The sequence below is a fragment of the Protopterus annectens genome, chromosome 3.part0 (genome assembly GCF_019279795.1).
Source record: "Protopterus annectens isolate FY-2018-M chromosome 3.part0, PAN1.0, whole genome shotgun sequence".
Lineage (NCBI taxonomy): Eukaryota > Metazoa > Chordata > Ceratodontiformes > Protopteridae > Protopterus > Protopterus annectens.
In genome coordinates, this window is record NC_056731.1 from 1,530,151,705 (window position 1) to 1,530,166,553 (window position 14,849).

Below are 14,849 nucleotides of genomic sequence, written 5' to 3' on the forward strand. Positions count from 1 at the left end.
TCAGCTGACTGGCAAACACTCATTAAACAGACAATGTTATGTGATCCTCACCACTAGCATTCTGACTGTCTCGTTCGGAGGCGCAGCTCGGTTCGACCGCAAGCTACTAACCAAAGAGCTAAGTCTTTTCTTGGCTGAGCTTACTATATGTTGAGGATGCCTAGCTTCACCAGTGTGTGTGTGCTCGCTTGTGTTCTTGTGAGCTTTTCTGTGGTTTCGAGCTTGCTGAGCTTACAATTTCCCTTTCACTAACTTTTCTGTCAGAAATTTGGCAATTTCTAAACAAAAAGTTGTTTTAATGGCTACCTCCTTTGTTGTTTGTGTTTTTACTGTTGTCTGTTGTTGTTTGTGTAGAATTGATACTCTTGTTTAACAGGCTTTAAAAACTGTGGGCCTTTACTTAACTTCACTTATTAAAAACTTCTTTAGGGGTTTCTTATTTCTTTATACGTCACTTACTGTTGTTCAATTGGCTTTAAAATGTCTACCACTCTCAGACTAAGACGTAAGTTATAATGTTTTGGAGTACTTAACTTTGCAGGAATCCTGCTCAAGTGGTCACGCTCGGCTTCAAGAAGTACTAGAGAAGTTTTAAATGTCTATGACCCTCTTTGAAGAAAACATTGTATAGAAGCTTTAGCATCCTCTCCTTCTCCTGCTAAAAAGAAAAGGCATCGAGGGTCCACCAAGAGAGGGGACCCGAGCTTATATTGAAAGGCCTTATAAACCTTCCTTTGAAGTGCCTGCTCCTGAGGCTCTGCTAAAGAAGCTGTCTTCCACCAGCGCTCCTCTGTCTTGAGCCAAAAGGCATAGGCAGGCTTCTCTCGGCCCGAATGTTCGGACTGGAGGGCGGGATCTGAAATTGTCTTCGATACCCCATTCCACTCCTCGGTTCGAGCCGTCTCAAGGCGATTCCTTCAGTCACTAGTTTGGCTCCACTGCGAGGACAGCCATAGTGGTCGTCTAGCCTCCAGGTCGGTCCCTACGCCCTGGTCCTCCCCGGCACCGCGCTGAACTGGTTTGGTTCTCGACATAGACAGGGCATACTCCAGCCCCAGAGCCGGGTCCAGGGCTCCTTGGGGCCTTCATTCCCCAGTCCGAACCAAATCAGAGCCGAGCAGTCATCGAGGATGCTGATCTGGACATAGGTGCGGGAAGACTGTTCCCATCCCTCAGTCTGGGGGCCGCCTCCGGCCCGGTTGAGTTGGCTTCGGAGCCGAGTAGTTATGCCATGCCCGCCTCCTTCCTCCGACCCGGCACGCTGGGACTTCGGGTGCTTGGACCCGCCGAGATCCGGGTGGCGTTTGGGACTTACTCCAACCCCGCCTTCGGTCCGGAGTTGCTGGCGGCCTCTCTCTTCGCCGAACTGGGGTGACGCTTCGGGACCTGCTGTCCCGGTTCTGAGCCTCCCGAGAGCTTCGGCCAAGGACTTCATTAAGGCCATCGGGCTGCGACCGATAATTCCCAGACCGGGTCCAAGCCTAGAGCTATGGGAGAGACTTAGTGCTTGGTCTTCGCCATCCGGCCGGCTTTTACTCAGCAGGGGCCTCCCGAGGGGAGGTCTTTGGCAGTTCCTGTCTTCCTGGCCTTGAGTTGCTGCCAGAGGGCGCAAGAGGAAAACCCCTCCCCGGTCCTGAGACACCTGACACTGAGTTGTCTTCAGAGGAGCCCCACTGGTCTTGATCGGATGAGGAAGCATGGACTTCTTGTCTCTTACATCGATACGATCTTGATACGGATTTGTTCCTGAAGTCGCTTCGAGCTGATGAGTCAGCCTCTGCCCCTTCTGGGCTCAGCCAGCGGCCTCCAATCAAAACCCCCTCTGCTGATGGAGAGTCAGTGCTTCGGGAGTTGGGGCTTCATCCGGGATTTGGGTGTCTCGCTGTGACGAGCTCCTGATTGTCGGTCGGAGTGCGTGGAACATCCAGATATCAGAATGTCTTGCCACCCCATGCGGGCTGTCTGTGCACCCGAGGTGGAGTTCTGACAAGAAGTGGCATCTGATGCTCTTGACAACATCCCGCCCTGGTACACATGGACGCATCTTAGTTTCACATCCGTCCGGCTTCCTAATAAGGAAGCCTTAGATTAGACTCAGTACCCTGCGACTCACTGGCCATGCTGCCTTGGCACTAAGGTCCCTGAATTATTTGGCACCAGATAGCCAGGCCATGAGGGATCTGGTCAAGGAGCTGCTGATTCCTCTCGGTCATCCCACCTGAGCAGCTAGCTTTCTCAGTTAGCGATCAGTTGGCTTAGCCATATGATTTCAACCTGTGGCTGAGGCTCATTCATATGCGCGAGGCGTTGGGCGGTTGCGGCAGCAGGCACAGGCGTGGGTTCTCCCATCCTTCTTTTCTCATTCGCTTAGTCATTTTATGAGGGACCTGTTAAAGACACTCGCCTCTTTGATAGTCCTTTTGGAAAAACTTTAAGAAGATGACCTTACCTGGGCCTTCGAGGAGAGGGAAAACTCATTCGTCAGAGGGTGCACGGAATTCCACCTTCGGCCCACCCTATGGCTAAAGGAGGAGGGAAGATGGTTCCGCAATCACGTAAGTTTTCAGACAACAGCAGATTCTGGGCACTGGCCCCAGGGAGGACGAGGAAATTTTCTGGGAGACCAGGAGTCCCAGAATCGTGGCTCTTTCCTGCACTTGATGGCGCGAGTCCTTTGCCCGCTGTCAGCCTCCCACACTTCATGGTGCTTTGCCCGCCAGCGTTCGAGCCACAGTCGGGTGCTGTTTTGCCAAGCACCCAAAGCCTGCTAGTCTATCACTAGGACAATGGTGCTTCGGATTATTGGCCCTCCGTTACAAAAAACCCTTCTACACACTCGTCCCTAAAAAGGGAAAAACACAGCACACCCACCACCAAACAAAAAGGAAAAGGAGTCATCCAGCCGCCAACCACAGACCAAAGGAGTCGAGGAACCGGTCCTACAGACTTTTAAAAAGAAAAAGACAGGGGACCAACCACCAGTGCCAAAGATAGGCACCTGAGACCAATATTGAATGAACTAAATTAATGGTCACTTTACAATCCATTCTCCCATTGTTGATGGTCACTTTACAATCCATCTCCCATTGTAAGGGCGCCTATGTCGGATGTGCTCCAGATCTCGGGCATCCGAAGTATCCTGCATTTCCAGCCTGGGAACCAGTCAGGACCAATTTTGTGCACTGCCTTTGGTCTCACCACAGCCCCCCAGTGCACTGCCCTTTGTTCTCACCCAGTGGCCCCCAGGTGTTCACCACTGGATTCCCAGTAGTTCCCCTCACCTGAGGACTGTCTCCTGACTGCCACCACCAGGCACTACTTCAGCCCTTGACTGCCACCACCAGGCATCTACTTATGGACTGGGGAATTACATCCATTGGGTCAAACCCTGTCTTTTTGCCTCCTCAGCTTAAGTCTGTCTTGCTGCCTCTCAGAGATAGACTCAAGATGATCATGGCGTCTTTCTTCCTAAACGAAGAAAGGTCAAACTTTACAGGTCAAGTTCAAGCCCAGCAAGTCTGTCCAAAGCCCCTGCAAGCCCAGCCAGATGGCGTTGCGGTTTCTTTAGGTCAGTTCCACTAGCACGGTTCTCCTAGTTCCACTGGCAGATTGCAATATGAGTAATCTTCAGGCCAATGGTCCTTTCTCAATCTCCCTTTCAGAATCTCCCCTAATCATCCCAGACAGGACTACGGAACGTAAACGTGACCGCTGGTGGCCATCAATCTGAATGTTCTGGAACTAGGGAATCCCCTCCGGACCCTCCGTGCCACCCTGACGACGGATGCTCCCAGACAGGGTGGGGGTAGGGCAGGTGCTTCCAGAGGGTCTAGGGTTCCCGCTCTAGATCGTAAAAATTCTTATTATCAATGGGCTGTACTGGAGGGCCCTCTTGGGCTCCCCACGGGCCCTCCCTTTTTTTCTCCTCAAGGCATTATTTCCATATCCCGGTGGTCTGAAAACCTAAACAAACAAGGAGGACAAACAAGGAGGGACCAGATCTAGAGAGGAGGTAGAGGAAAGGAGGGTGTGGGAATGGGCCAGCCATCAACCGCTTTGACCCCGACTCCATCCAATAGGGAAATCCAAGATATTACAGACAGATTCTTCTCCCTCTCTCTCCTCACGAGTGGTCCCTGAACGAAACAGTTCTCAGTTTTCAGGCAAGAAGATGGGGAACCCATGCTGCGAACCATTTGCAACCAACGCAAACGCAGTGCAAAGGCTCCTCTTCCACTTCACTCCACGCCAGGGGAGGCAGCTTGTGATGCTCTAGTCCAACCAGACTACTTTTGTGCCTTTCCTCGGTTTCACTTCTCCCCAAGTCTCCCCAAAATCCAGATTGGGGTCTCGATTGGGGTCTCTATTGTACTAATTGTTCGCGACTGGTGTATGGTTTCCCTACCTCCTAGAACATGTGACATGCGGTGGTTTTGATTTGGTTCCTGATCCGGGTTGATTCATCAGTCATCATCAGTCGACAACTCTTCACACTTCTTCATTTGAAGCTTGGCTTGATATTGGCCCTTCCCTTTCCCGGGACTTCAGTCACACACCGGAACCTATTCACATTTTATTATCTTGACCCACAAACCCACCACTAAGAACCACTAAGAAAGTGTAGAGGTTTTGCTATCTGGGGTTTGCTATCTGCTCAATAGAGACCCTTAGACCCGATTCCAGAGGTTTTGAAATTTTTTTTTCCTTGTTTTAATCATGATCTTCAGTTTCTACTATTAAAGTCCAACTAGCAGCTATCTTTTGTCCCAGGTTTGTCTCTATCTCTGTCTCCAAATAACCCTAGAGCTACCAGTTTTCAAAAATTCTCCAATGAATGAAGGGAGTACACCTCTCCATATTGGATGCTCACAGGCAATTGAGTGAGTTCTGTTTTTTCTTGTTTCATCTTTTTATCTTTATTCTATATGACGTGTGTGCATGTGTGCATGTATGCGGTGCATGTATGCGAGGGACTGGTAGTGGTGCATCCTGGGATATAGTAAGCTCAGCCAAACATCTGAAGTTATGGTGAGTACATAACTAAAAGTTTCTACTCCCCATCACTAAAACAGCATTCTCAGCATTAGCTGTTTAGAACTATTTCTGGCTACCTCAGAAACCTCCACACTGTTACCATTCTGAATGAGGAGCTGGATAACTACATAAACTAGCCAGCAGCAGCACTGCTGCAATAACAAGGGATAGCTCAAAACTTATTAAGCCTAAGTGGCACTACCCTGTCTTTAACCCCTCCCACTTCCATCTGTCAAACACAGCCCACTCTCCCTCTACAACTGTCTGTTTTTATAAGCACCATAAAGGTTTCTTTCCTACTCTCAAAAGAATACTTAACTTCCTCCATCTATTGTATGACTGGTAATTCTACTATTTACTTTTTTGATAATTATATGTCTCTCGAATGTATTAGATGATTCACATTGTTAAATTTACTGTACTCATGTTATAACTTTCTCTAACTTAGTGTTCAATATGTGAACAAAATACACACTAAATTGCCTTTTGCTGTTGTATGATTCTTTTACATAGTTCATGCATATATGTACCATTGTAAGAGAGACAGTACTTTTTACAGCTTACTGCTCAAAGTGTATACTGAAAGGGCTCCATCTTTCTGATTACAATCTTATGCATACAGGCATTATGGGATGTGTACTATGTCACTGCTTGCTGTTTTATTTATGTCTCCAATATGAGTTTATTTGATTCCTAGGTTTTGATCATAATGAGGTGTTTGTGTCTGGCATGGGCCATGGTTGAAAAAGGTCTCTCAAAGTAATTTACCAACCCAGTTAACAAATAAGCACATGCAAAGTGATATGTTACTGCTTCTTTGGAGTCAGATCACATACTATTTTTAACCACTTAAGGTGTTTTTCCTTTTTCCCAAGATATAATCCCTGTTTTTTGGTAACAAGAATTTCCATTATTTCAAGGACTTGCAAACAAATTGAAAGGGAAGTAATAAAAGGCATAATGGGAAAGTTATGCACATTGACTACTTCTGATGTAAACATGTAAACATGGGTTTAAATGCAAAGTTTTGGAACAGTTTTTTTTTTTTTTTTACTTTTGCCAGTAAAGATACAAATTAAAAAAAGAAGCACTATTTTAGTACTGAAACAGTAGCCGTGACATACATTTGAATAAGAAGTATTGTCATTACTGAGAACTCTAGTAAAACCTGTTATGCGAAACTGGCGACCTTCATAAAAAAATAATTTTAATGCTAGAGCTGGTAAGGTAGTGGAAACATTTGAATTGGAATTCTGCGTATGGCAGTTTACCGAATCTATAACCCCAATGTGTAACTAAGCTATGAAAGTTCACCCACAGGTATATTGAGTGCGGAATACATGATGACTGCTTTCAATGACGGCTTTTGCTAGACACTAATTTAACATTTTAAAATGCTTTAAAGATTCTGTGACTAGTGGAAGAAATAAGCAAAAATGAACAAGATTTACAAATATGTCAGGCCACAGTGGTTTGTAACAATGTACAAGAAGTGAAATGTAAAGGATGCAGACCCACAAGAAAAGAAAGAACAATGGTAATATTTGTTACTGCTGGTTTAGGAGCCTGCTTAAAGTGGTTGGTTGTAAGTTCTAGCAAGAAAATGTCATGCATCTAGTAACAGTGGAAGCATAGTGCAAACCTGTAGGAATAAGAAAATGGGAAGATATTTAAGAAAGCTTTTTACAACACAAATACAACACAGTTTTTTACATCATAAGAAAAAATTACAATAAAAATTGCAGTCTAATTCTCTACACTTTGTACCTGAACATACATCACTTGGTTAATAATCAAACTCAACCAATCGAGTGTTGCAAGCTCACCTATCCCCACTATTATTAAACATAACATTAATAACACAATCTCTAATGTAACAGAACAAAGATGTCTTGATCTTACTCTAGACCCTGGCTTAACTTTCATACCATATACTGACAGGGTGGGCAGTCAATACAATGTTTGTTCAGCTAAAACGTTGTTACAAGAGGTCCATTTCCTCTCTCCAGTTTCCCACAGCTAGAAACATTTTCTTCTTAAGGAAGCCTTCCACTGATAACCATCTATCTCAAATTCACAATCTCTACAATTAGTTGAAACTAAACTATGCTGATTTGTGTACTGACTGAAAAATGTTACTCACCACTACATTGGCTGCACTGGAGAAAGATATTCAGTATTTTGTATCATATTTCACACCTAAATAATTTCAGGAACCTACTTGATGAACTAATTATATAAACATTTGTAAAAGACATCACTGCCCTAGAGGGATGTACTGTTTCATTTGCTCTTACTGTACAAATGCTTACTACTTTATATGCCATCTCCAAGAAATTTTCTACATTGTAGTCTAATATCTAGAAAATGTTATCCATCTGGTAATGGTGCCTCCTTATCCATATCCACAACGTACTTACAGTGACACTAATGATACTAGTACGTCCATAAGTTGGTAACTACTCATAGTCGGGTACGTATCTCATAGAGGAAAGATTGTGGCAGTTTAGTTTAGTATTAATGAAATGAGCTCTTCCTTTTTTGTCATGTGACATGATGATAAATACGCAAACTTATGTGGAGTCATGGCCTATCTCACACAAAGGTACTTTGATGAAGTGGTAAATAATTTACAGTGATGTGAATGAGTGCCATTTCACCAAACAAAACAAGCTAGAATAAAACTTAACTAAGTTAAAAAAAGAGCAGACAAAAATGATGGGCTGGGCAAATCTTCCATGTCCACGAAACAGATTTAAAATTTAACATTTTTTGCACCTCACCAAGATAATCATCTCTATGGATAGTGCATCTTTGGAAAATGGGCTGAACCTCTGGTGAGACATTCTCTTTCTAGTAAAGCAAAATCAGCAAATTATGATTAATGATGAAAACAATTATGACTGAAGTGGTATGCCTCTAGAACAAATAAGTGTGGATGCATTATGCATACATACTATAGTGATTTTTATCATACTCTATAATTCTGTTTGCCACAGTAATATTTCATTTTCTCACTTTTGTGTTCAGAGTGATACTTCTTAGGTAGTTCTGATACCTGTGGTCATATCACAGTAAAACTGCAGAAAATGTCTCTCATACATTGTGTCAGAATTTGTGCATGCCCTAATGAATCAACAATCCGGACGTAGAAGAAGCACTATGTATCTAACCAGTGACCCATTGTTGACTGCATTGGAAGCTGGATATTCAAATAATAGGCACAAACTCATGTAATTCTTGTAGTTTATTTTTCTACCCATATTTTCTTTGTTAAAAAATATAGTGACAAGTGTAAGATATTTAAAAACATATATTTGTTTTGCACTATAGTCTTATCACTTAATATTCCTGTCATGATCATAAGTCATCACCGGAGGTTTGAGGGTGTTTTGTTGTACTATGCCTAAGTTTGTTGATTTTTTTGTCTGCATCATAACAGAATAGGTTCTAGTGAGATATTTAACTTTTACTTTGGCACTTGCGATCAACATTTTCAGCAAATTTTTGCTGGAGGTGTGAGTTGTACTTCTGTCCAAAGTACATGAATGTTTAGGAGACTGTGTGTGTGTGTGTGTGTGTGTGTGTGTGTGTGTGTGTGTGTGTGTGTGTGTGTGTGTGTGTGTGTTTGGGGTGGGTGCTCCTCTACTTCAAGGATATGCACTTTTTTCCTCCAAGGGGCAGTGAATTTAGAGTTCATTTTGTTAAACAAGAAGTGTGCAGTCTTCTGAATGGCTGGCATTGCAGTATAATCCCCACAGAAAATATTTTTTTTTTTGTAATTTTCATAGAAGTCATTTTTGGTAAGACTACTAGTTTTGTTTAAGGTAGGTTGCAGTTTTCTCTGTTTTGATTTGGCGTTTTGAATTCACTGATTTGAGTTTTACTAGTCTGAAGGGAAATGGCTAGCAAAATTGGCTAGCAGGATGTACAATGCTAACATTTTGCTCATGGAAAGTGGTTACGGAAGCTCTTTCTTTTCTGCCATCTCATCCCTAGCTTTAGAAATCTCATATATGCGGTGATTCATTGTGCTCATTTTAAGCATAGTAAGCTCATACAATCGAAGCAGACAGCAGCAGAAGAAAATATAATGATAAGAAGGAAGGAAGGAAACAACACAGTATTCAATATTTGATAGTGTAATCTGCTTATTTCTGTGATACCAAGTGTCAGCAGTGCTCAGCCCTACAGCTGTAACAAGGAATATTTCAAAATATCGAGAAACAATGAAAGGAAATGGTATTAAAATAAGTTAGCTAGTATAAAGGAAAGTTATTAATTAAGAAGAGAGAAATGCATTTTATTTGGCTGGTCCAAAGTATAGCAGCTCTAGAGCAGAAATCCTTATATAATACTAAAATGTATGTTCAGAGTAAATGCCCAGATCTGCATACCAATGCTGTTTAGTAATTTACTGCTTTAGATGATGTATGTAGACAGATTAACTATTGATCTCTCCTTGAAAGGGCTGGCATATTAATCAAGAAACTTTGACACCTGTGTCATGGCTCAAAAGGGTCCTAAGACCAGCCCACCTATTTGGTAAACAAACAATTAATAAATGAAAAAATGTAAAAATAAAATAATCTGCTTCTTGGCATTATAAATTCAGTTGCAGTGTGTGAACTGACATTACTGGTGCAGTTAAAATGTCCCTTCTGATGAGACCAAAATCAACTTAACATTAATAACATCTAGTGATATCATAATAGTTTTGTATTTGTTTCACATAGTACACAAAGCTGTGTTTTAAAATGTTTTGACGAATGACGACAAAGCCCTAAAGATGCTGCTCTAGAAAACAAAAATAAAAAGGATTATAGTCTTACCATGCAACTCGAGGTTCTGGCCATCCTGTGACAGTGCAGTGAAGTTTTACATTCTGATTTTCCCAAACTGTGTGGGAGCGAGGTTTGATAACAAATTCAGGTGCGTGTAGCAGTCTGTCTTCATTTAACTTTTTGTGAAAGTCCTCAGTCTCTTTCATCTATGGTAGTAATCAAAAATTGTAAACATCATTGCTTTAGACAGATATTTATTAATAAGAATTTGGTTAAAAGTGTGACACAGAAAAATTGATACTTTTAGAATTCTACTGTACATGAGAAGAGAAAAGCTACATTAATACATTACTGCAGAAATTCTTGTCACCATCTCTCTCTTTGTATGTGTGTGTATGTGTGGGCATGTGTGCACGCGTGCGCCTGCATATGCACGTGTGTATGTGTGTGTTTGTGTGTGTGTGTGTGTGTGTGTGTGTGTGTGTGTGTGTGTGTGTGTGTGTGTGTGTGTGTGTGTGTGTGTGTTTCAATTTAGTAAGATTTATGTAGACCAACAACCTCATACAAGGCTTTCTAGGAGCTTACTGCTACTACAAAACCCTAGATCAGATATTATGCAACCCATCCATTTTGTCATTTACTCAGTTAAACTTCATTATGGTAGTCTATCCCTACCAGCAAAACAGTCAGTTTTGATCCTACTTTCATTTCAAGGTAAATGCATGTGCAGTTACTGTTCTTTATATATATATATATAGATATATATGTCATGTGAAGAAATACAACCAGGATGCTCCCAATTGGACATTCTTTATGATTTTAAACATGATTATAAGGTCACCTCTTAATAGCTTATAACTAATAGTAAACAAATGTAGGATTTTGGTCTATTAGTTTTAATTTTTCCAAGTCTTTTAAGTTTCTAATACCATGATGGGTATGATGGGTATGAACCCCATCTCTAAGTATGATTAAAGGTCATGAAACTAGTATTGTTTCAGTACTTGATGTTAGCCAAAAGTGTGCTTCATAACACCTGCAATGTGCCCAAAATTGACATGTATTGATAACATATCTAAACATGACTGTAATTTTCTTTTTATATGAGACCCATTGCACCAACTACTACTGGAATTGTCTGGGTATCCTTCTTCCACATTGCCCTCATTTGTATCGCAAATCTTTGTATTTTTTTTACTTTTTCTCTCTCTCTGTGTAGTTAAGACACTCTAATCACTGCATGTAGCAATAGCAATGATCAATGCTACTTTTGTCTTCTTTTCATGGACTACTATATCTGTTTTTCTTGCGTCTATTTTTTGAACTGTTGGTAATGAGTGATCCCATGTGATATAAACTTCATCATTCTCTGTTGTGATGTTTGCACAATCCCCCATGCAACAGTTCTGCCACATTATTATGCCTTTCAGTATACAGGGTTTCTGTCATTAGCAGTTCACACCCAGCAACACAATGTGTGACTATATCCAATTCTGTTTTACAGAACCTGCTTTTGTCTGTTTCTTCTTCATGTTCACTGGACTCTGTAAATCAACATGTATGTATGTAGTCCACTATCCTGGGCCGCCAATATTAACCTTTCATCTTATGGTTTAAATTCAACTCTCTACGACAGAGGATATTTCTGATCTATCTTAAATCAAATATATTCCTAATAAGTGATTTTTGAACTATTTCCAACATTTTAACCTGCCTTAAGAAGTAAGTGATGAAATGAGTACTTTTATATAATCGGAGCAGGATATTATATTTCCTGCTAGAATGGTTCTAAATATGTCCCTTGTGATTCCATAAATAAACTTTCCTGAGTTTTACCTTAATCAAAGCACAAACTTTTACCCCACTTAAATTCTAGGGGCTCCCCACTAAGCTCTCCTTACCCCCACTCCACTATACTCTCATACTTATTCTTATTTCACAAAAAATCCAGAACTAGCAGACTTTAAATGACTCCAAGCATGTAAATATTGTTTCATCAAAAAAAAAAAAAAAAAAAAAAAAACACTCTGTCATCAAGTTGTTAAACTGTCTCATAATGTATATTACACAATGCAACTCTCAAATGTATGAACCCTACTCTTGTATTTCACTTTGTAACCTTTATTTTCTATTTTGCAACCTATACTGTAAGGTATTTCACTTTGCAACCTTTATTTGCATTTTGTAACCAAAATTGTATTATACTGTTCATGGAGCTTTTCTCCCCGGGCCTCCACTGAAAATGGGCACTTCTTGGCCCAGTGGACTTCTCCGGTAATCAAACTGAAAATAAAATAAATAAATAAATAAATAAATTAGTTTCATGAAAAATAGTCTTGTGGTGCCAATGGTTTTGCTAAAGAGATGGACTGAAGATTCAAACAGTACTGCTGCTTTTTACAACTAAAATTTACAATGCTTTATGACTCAGGTGTTACATACCATGATCCTCTGTTGTATTCAATTTGAAGGACCCTAAAATGTAGCAGCTAAAAAGCTTTCATGTGGAAAATAGTGAGAAAATCTGAATCCATTTGTGATTCATTTTCTCTGCATGCCCACCACACACTGATCTTTTGCTAGAACAGTCCATTGATGAAACCTGTTGTGCAGCAAAGGAGCTACAGTGATAGAAAAAGTGCACATTATTCTCTTTGTCTGAGATTCATCATGAAATCCTAATCATAAAGTTTTTTTTATAGGTTCAGATGTAAATACTAGGCAATCAGTCTGAATACTATTACAAACTTGGCCAATAACCAAAGATCAGAATCAAACCTTGTACCGTGTATCTGTGTGGTAAAAACCTTAACTAGTATCAAGTTTAGGTGTGCATTTTGCAATCTAAGTATTCTTTTATGAGGAAATAATTTAAGTGTACATCCGAGAAATAGATACAACACTGATGTGTGTACAATGATATAAAAAATGTCACACAAGAATGCAAGACATGCATATAAAACATGTGGTAAAAACTACTTTGTGTACATTTTGAAAAAGTAGAAGGATCTAAGCACATTTTATTTAATAAACATCGGTTATATGTAAATACTTTCTATGGTTTCAGCTTTATATAAAGTACATGGATGGCATGAAAAATATCAGAATGGAAAAACTCTTTTGTTAGTCTTTTTTGTATTATACATTTTGTCAGAGACATAGCTAGGTTAATTGGTGCCGTGAGAAGTTTACAGAATGGCATCCCCTCTTATCTTAAATTTGAAGACAAAAAATGTCCTTCAAAACAAACAAAAAAAAAAGAACCCTCTCCAAAAAAAAAAAAGAAAAGTCCATTGAAATAGAAGACAAAAAAATGTAACTGCTTGCTCCAGTTAGTTACTAATATATACATACATACACGTATTCACTTAAGCAGCTGCAATGACACCCAGAAATGAACGAATGATTAAATTACTGCTGGTACTGCACTTACACCTTGTCAATGACTCATCCGCAGTGCAGATCATGCCTCAAAACAGCTTGCACCATGGCAGCTGAACCCTTTGCCATGCCCTATCTACAGTATTGCATTTTACATGCCCTATGAAAACAATATTAAATGAATACTGAAACAACGAATGCATGTGCATGCAGAATTTATGATTTGTAACTTATTGTCTTACTTGTGGTAGTGTAAATGCAGTAATAATATAAATATATATATATATATATATATATATATATATATATATACGTATATATACATATATATATATATATATATATATATATATATATATAAATATATGCACACACACACACACACACACACACACACACACACACACACATATATATATATATATATATATATATATTTATATACACACACACACACACACACACATATATATATATATATATATATATATATATATATATATATATATGGGTCCCCTTCAGATGATTAAACTTTTAAAAGATCGACTTTCATATGGCCGAGACCATATGATCAACCTTTCAAAAACTCAACCGATCTGAATGGAGATCTCCATACAGTGCGGAACGGGAAGATTTCCCATTACCACAATGTAGTGCTATCTCGGAGTTGGTATATTTAAGTAGCGGGGGGCGCAGCCCCCACGTGGGGGGTGCAGGGGGTCTTGCCCCCCTGCCAAACAGAGTTAGTGTTTTTTTTTAGTTTGTGTTATGGTGTTTACTTTACATGGTTGATGTTTCAAATGTTCAATCATATGGTCTCGGTCATATGAAAGTCGAACATTTGAGCTGTCGATCATGTAAAGTAGATCCATATATATATATATATATATATATATATATATATATATGTATATATATATATATATATATATATATATATATATACATGTATATATATATATATATATATATATATATATATACATATATATATATATATATATATATATACATATACATATACATACACAATTTCAGCAGGACAGACAGTGCCTGGCATGTGACTTTGACATCAGTTGATCTACTTTAAGTTTTTGGGCAGAGAGGTTAACTTGTGGTCCGATGAACTTTGTGTGTTAGTGACATAAGTAGAAGTCAGATATATTAGATATGAAATTCTTCTACAATGTGTAAATGACACACATATTCCTCAATGTATATCGTGTTTAACAGTGGCAAGATTCACTATTGCTCAGGTTCACATAGGTGCGGCGTTATTAGTCTTTAAAATGGTTCAGCATTTATTAACACTGCATGGTACAAGTGAATCACCTAAGCTGGATGGGTATGGTTATTTCTTGTTAATGCGAGTATCAGTTCTTATATTTGGGAAAGAAAACATTTTGTCTGGTATTTCCAAACAGGGAGAAAAATCAGTATATTATGTTGAACTGAGTACATCTGAAATATCAGCTTGAAGCTTACTGCTCCATTGTGCACTGCTATGTGCATAGAATCAGCATCTGCATGTGTAGAGGGCACAAGGCACACTCTATGCAAGTTTAGCTGGGAAAGTATTTCAAGACGTGCAGTTTATATGACTGGCATTGCAGAGTACAGTCATATGTGCTATTTACTACAGAGCATAAT

General features: G+C 39.8%; 1 protein-coding gene across 2 annotated transcripts in view; it reads right to left on the minus strand.

Annotated features, from left to right (window-relative positions):
* MYOM1 (myomesin 1) overlaps positions 1 to 14,849 on the minus strand; it is an 848,953-nt gene that overhangs the window by 630,272 nt on the left and 203,832 nt on the right. For both annotated transcript variants that reach the window (XM_044065566.1, XM_044065567.1), the window contains exon 5: positions 9,867 to 10,024. In XM_044065566.1, the coding sequence (XP_043921501.1) occupies positions 9,867 to 10,024 (158 nt within the window). The remainder of the gene's footprint in view (positions 1 to 9,866; positions 10,025 to 14,849) is intronic.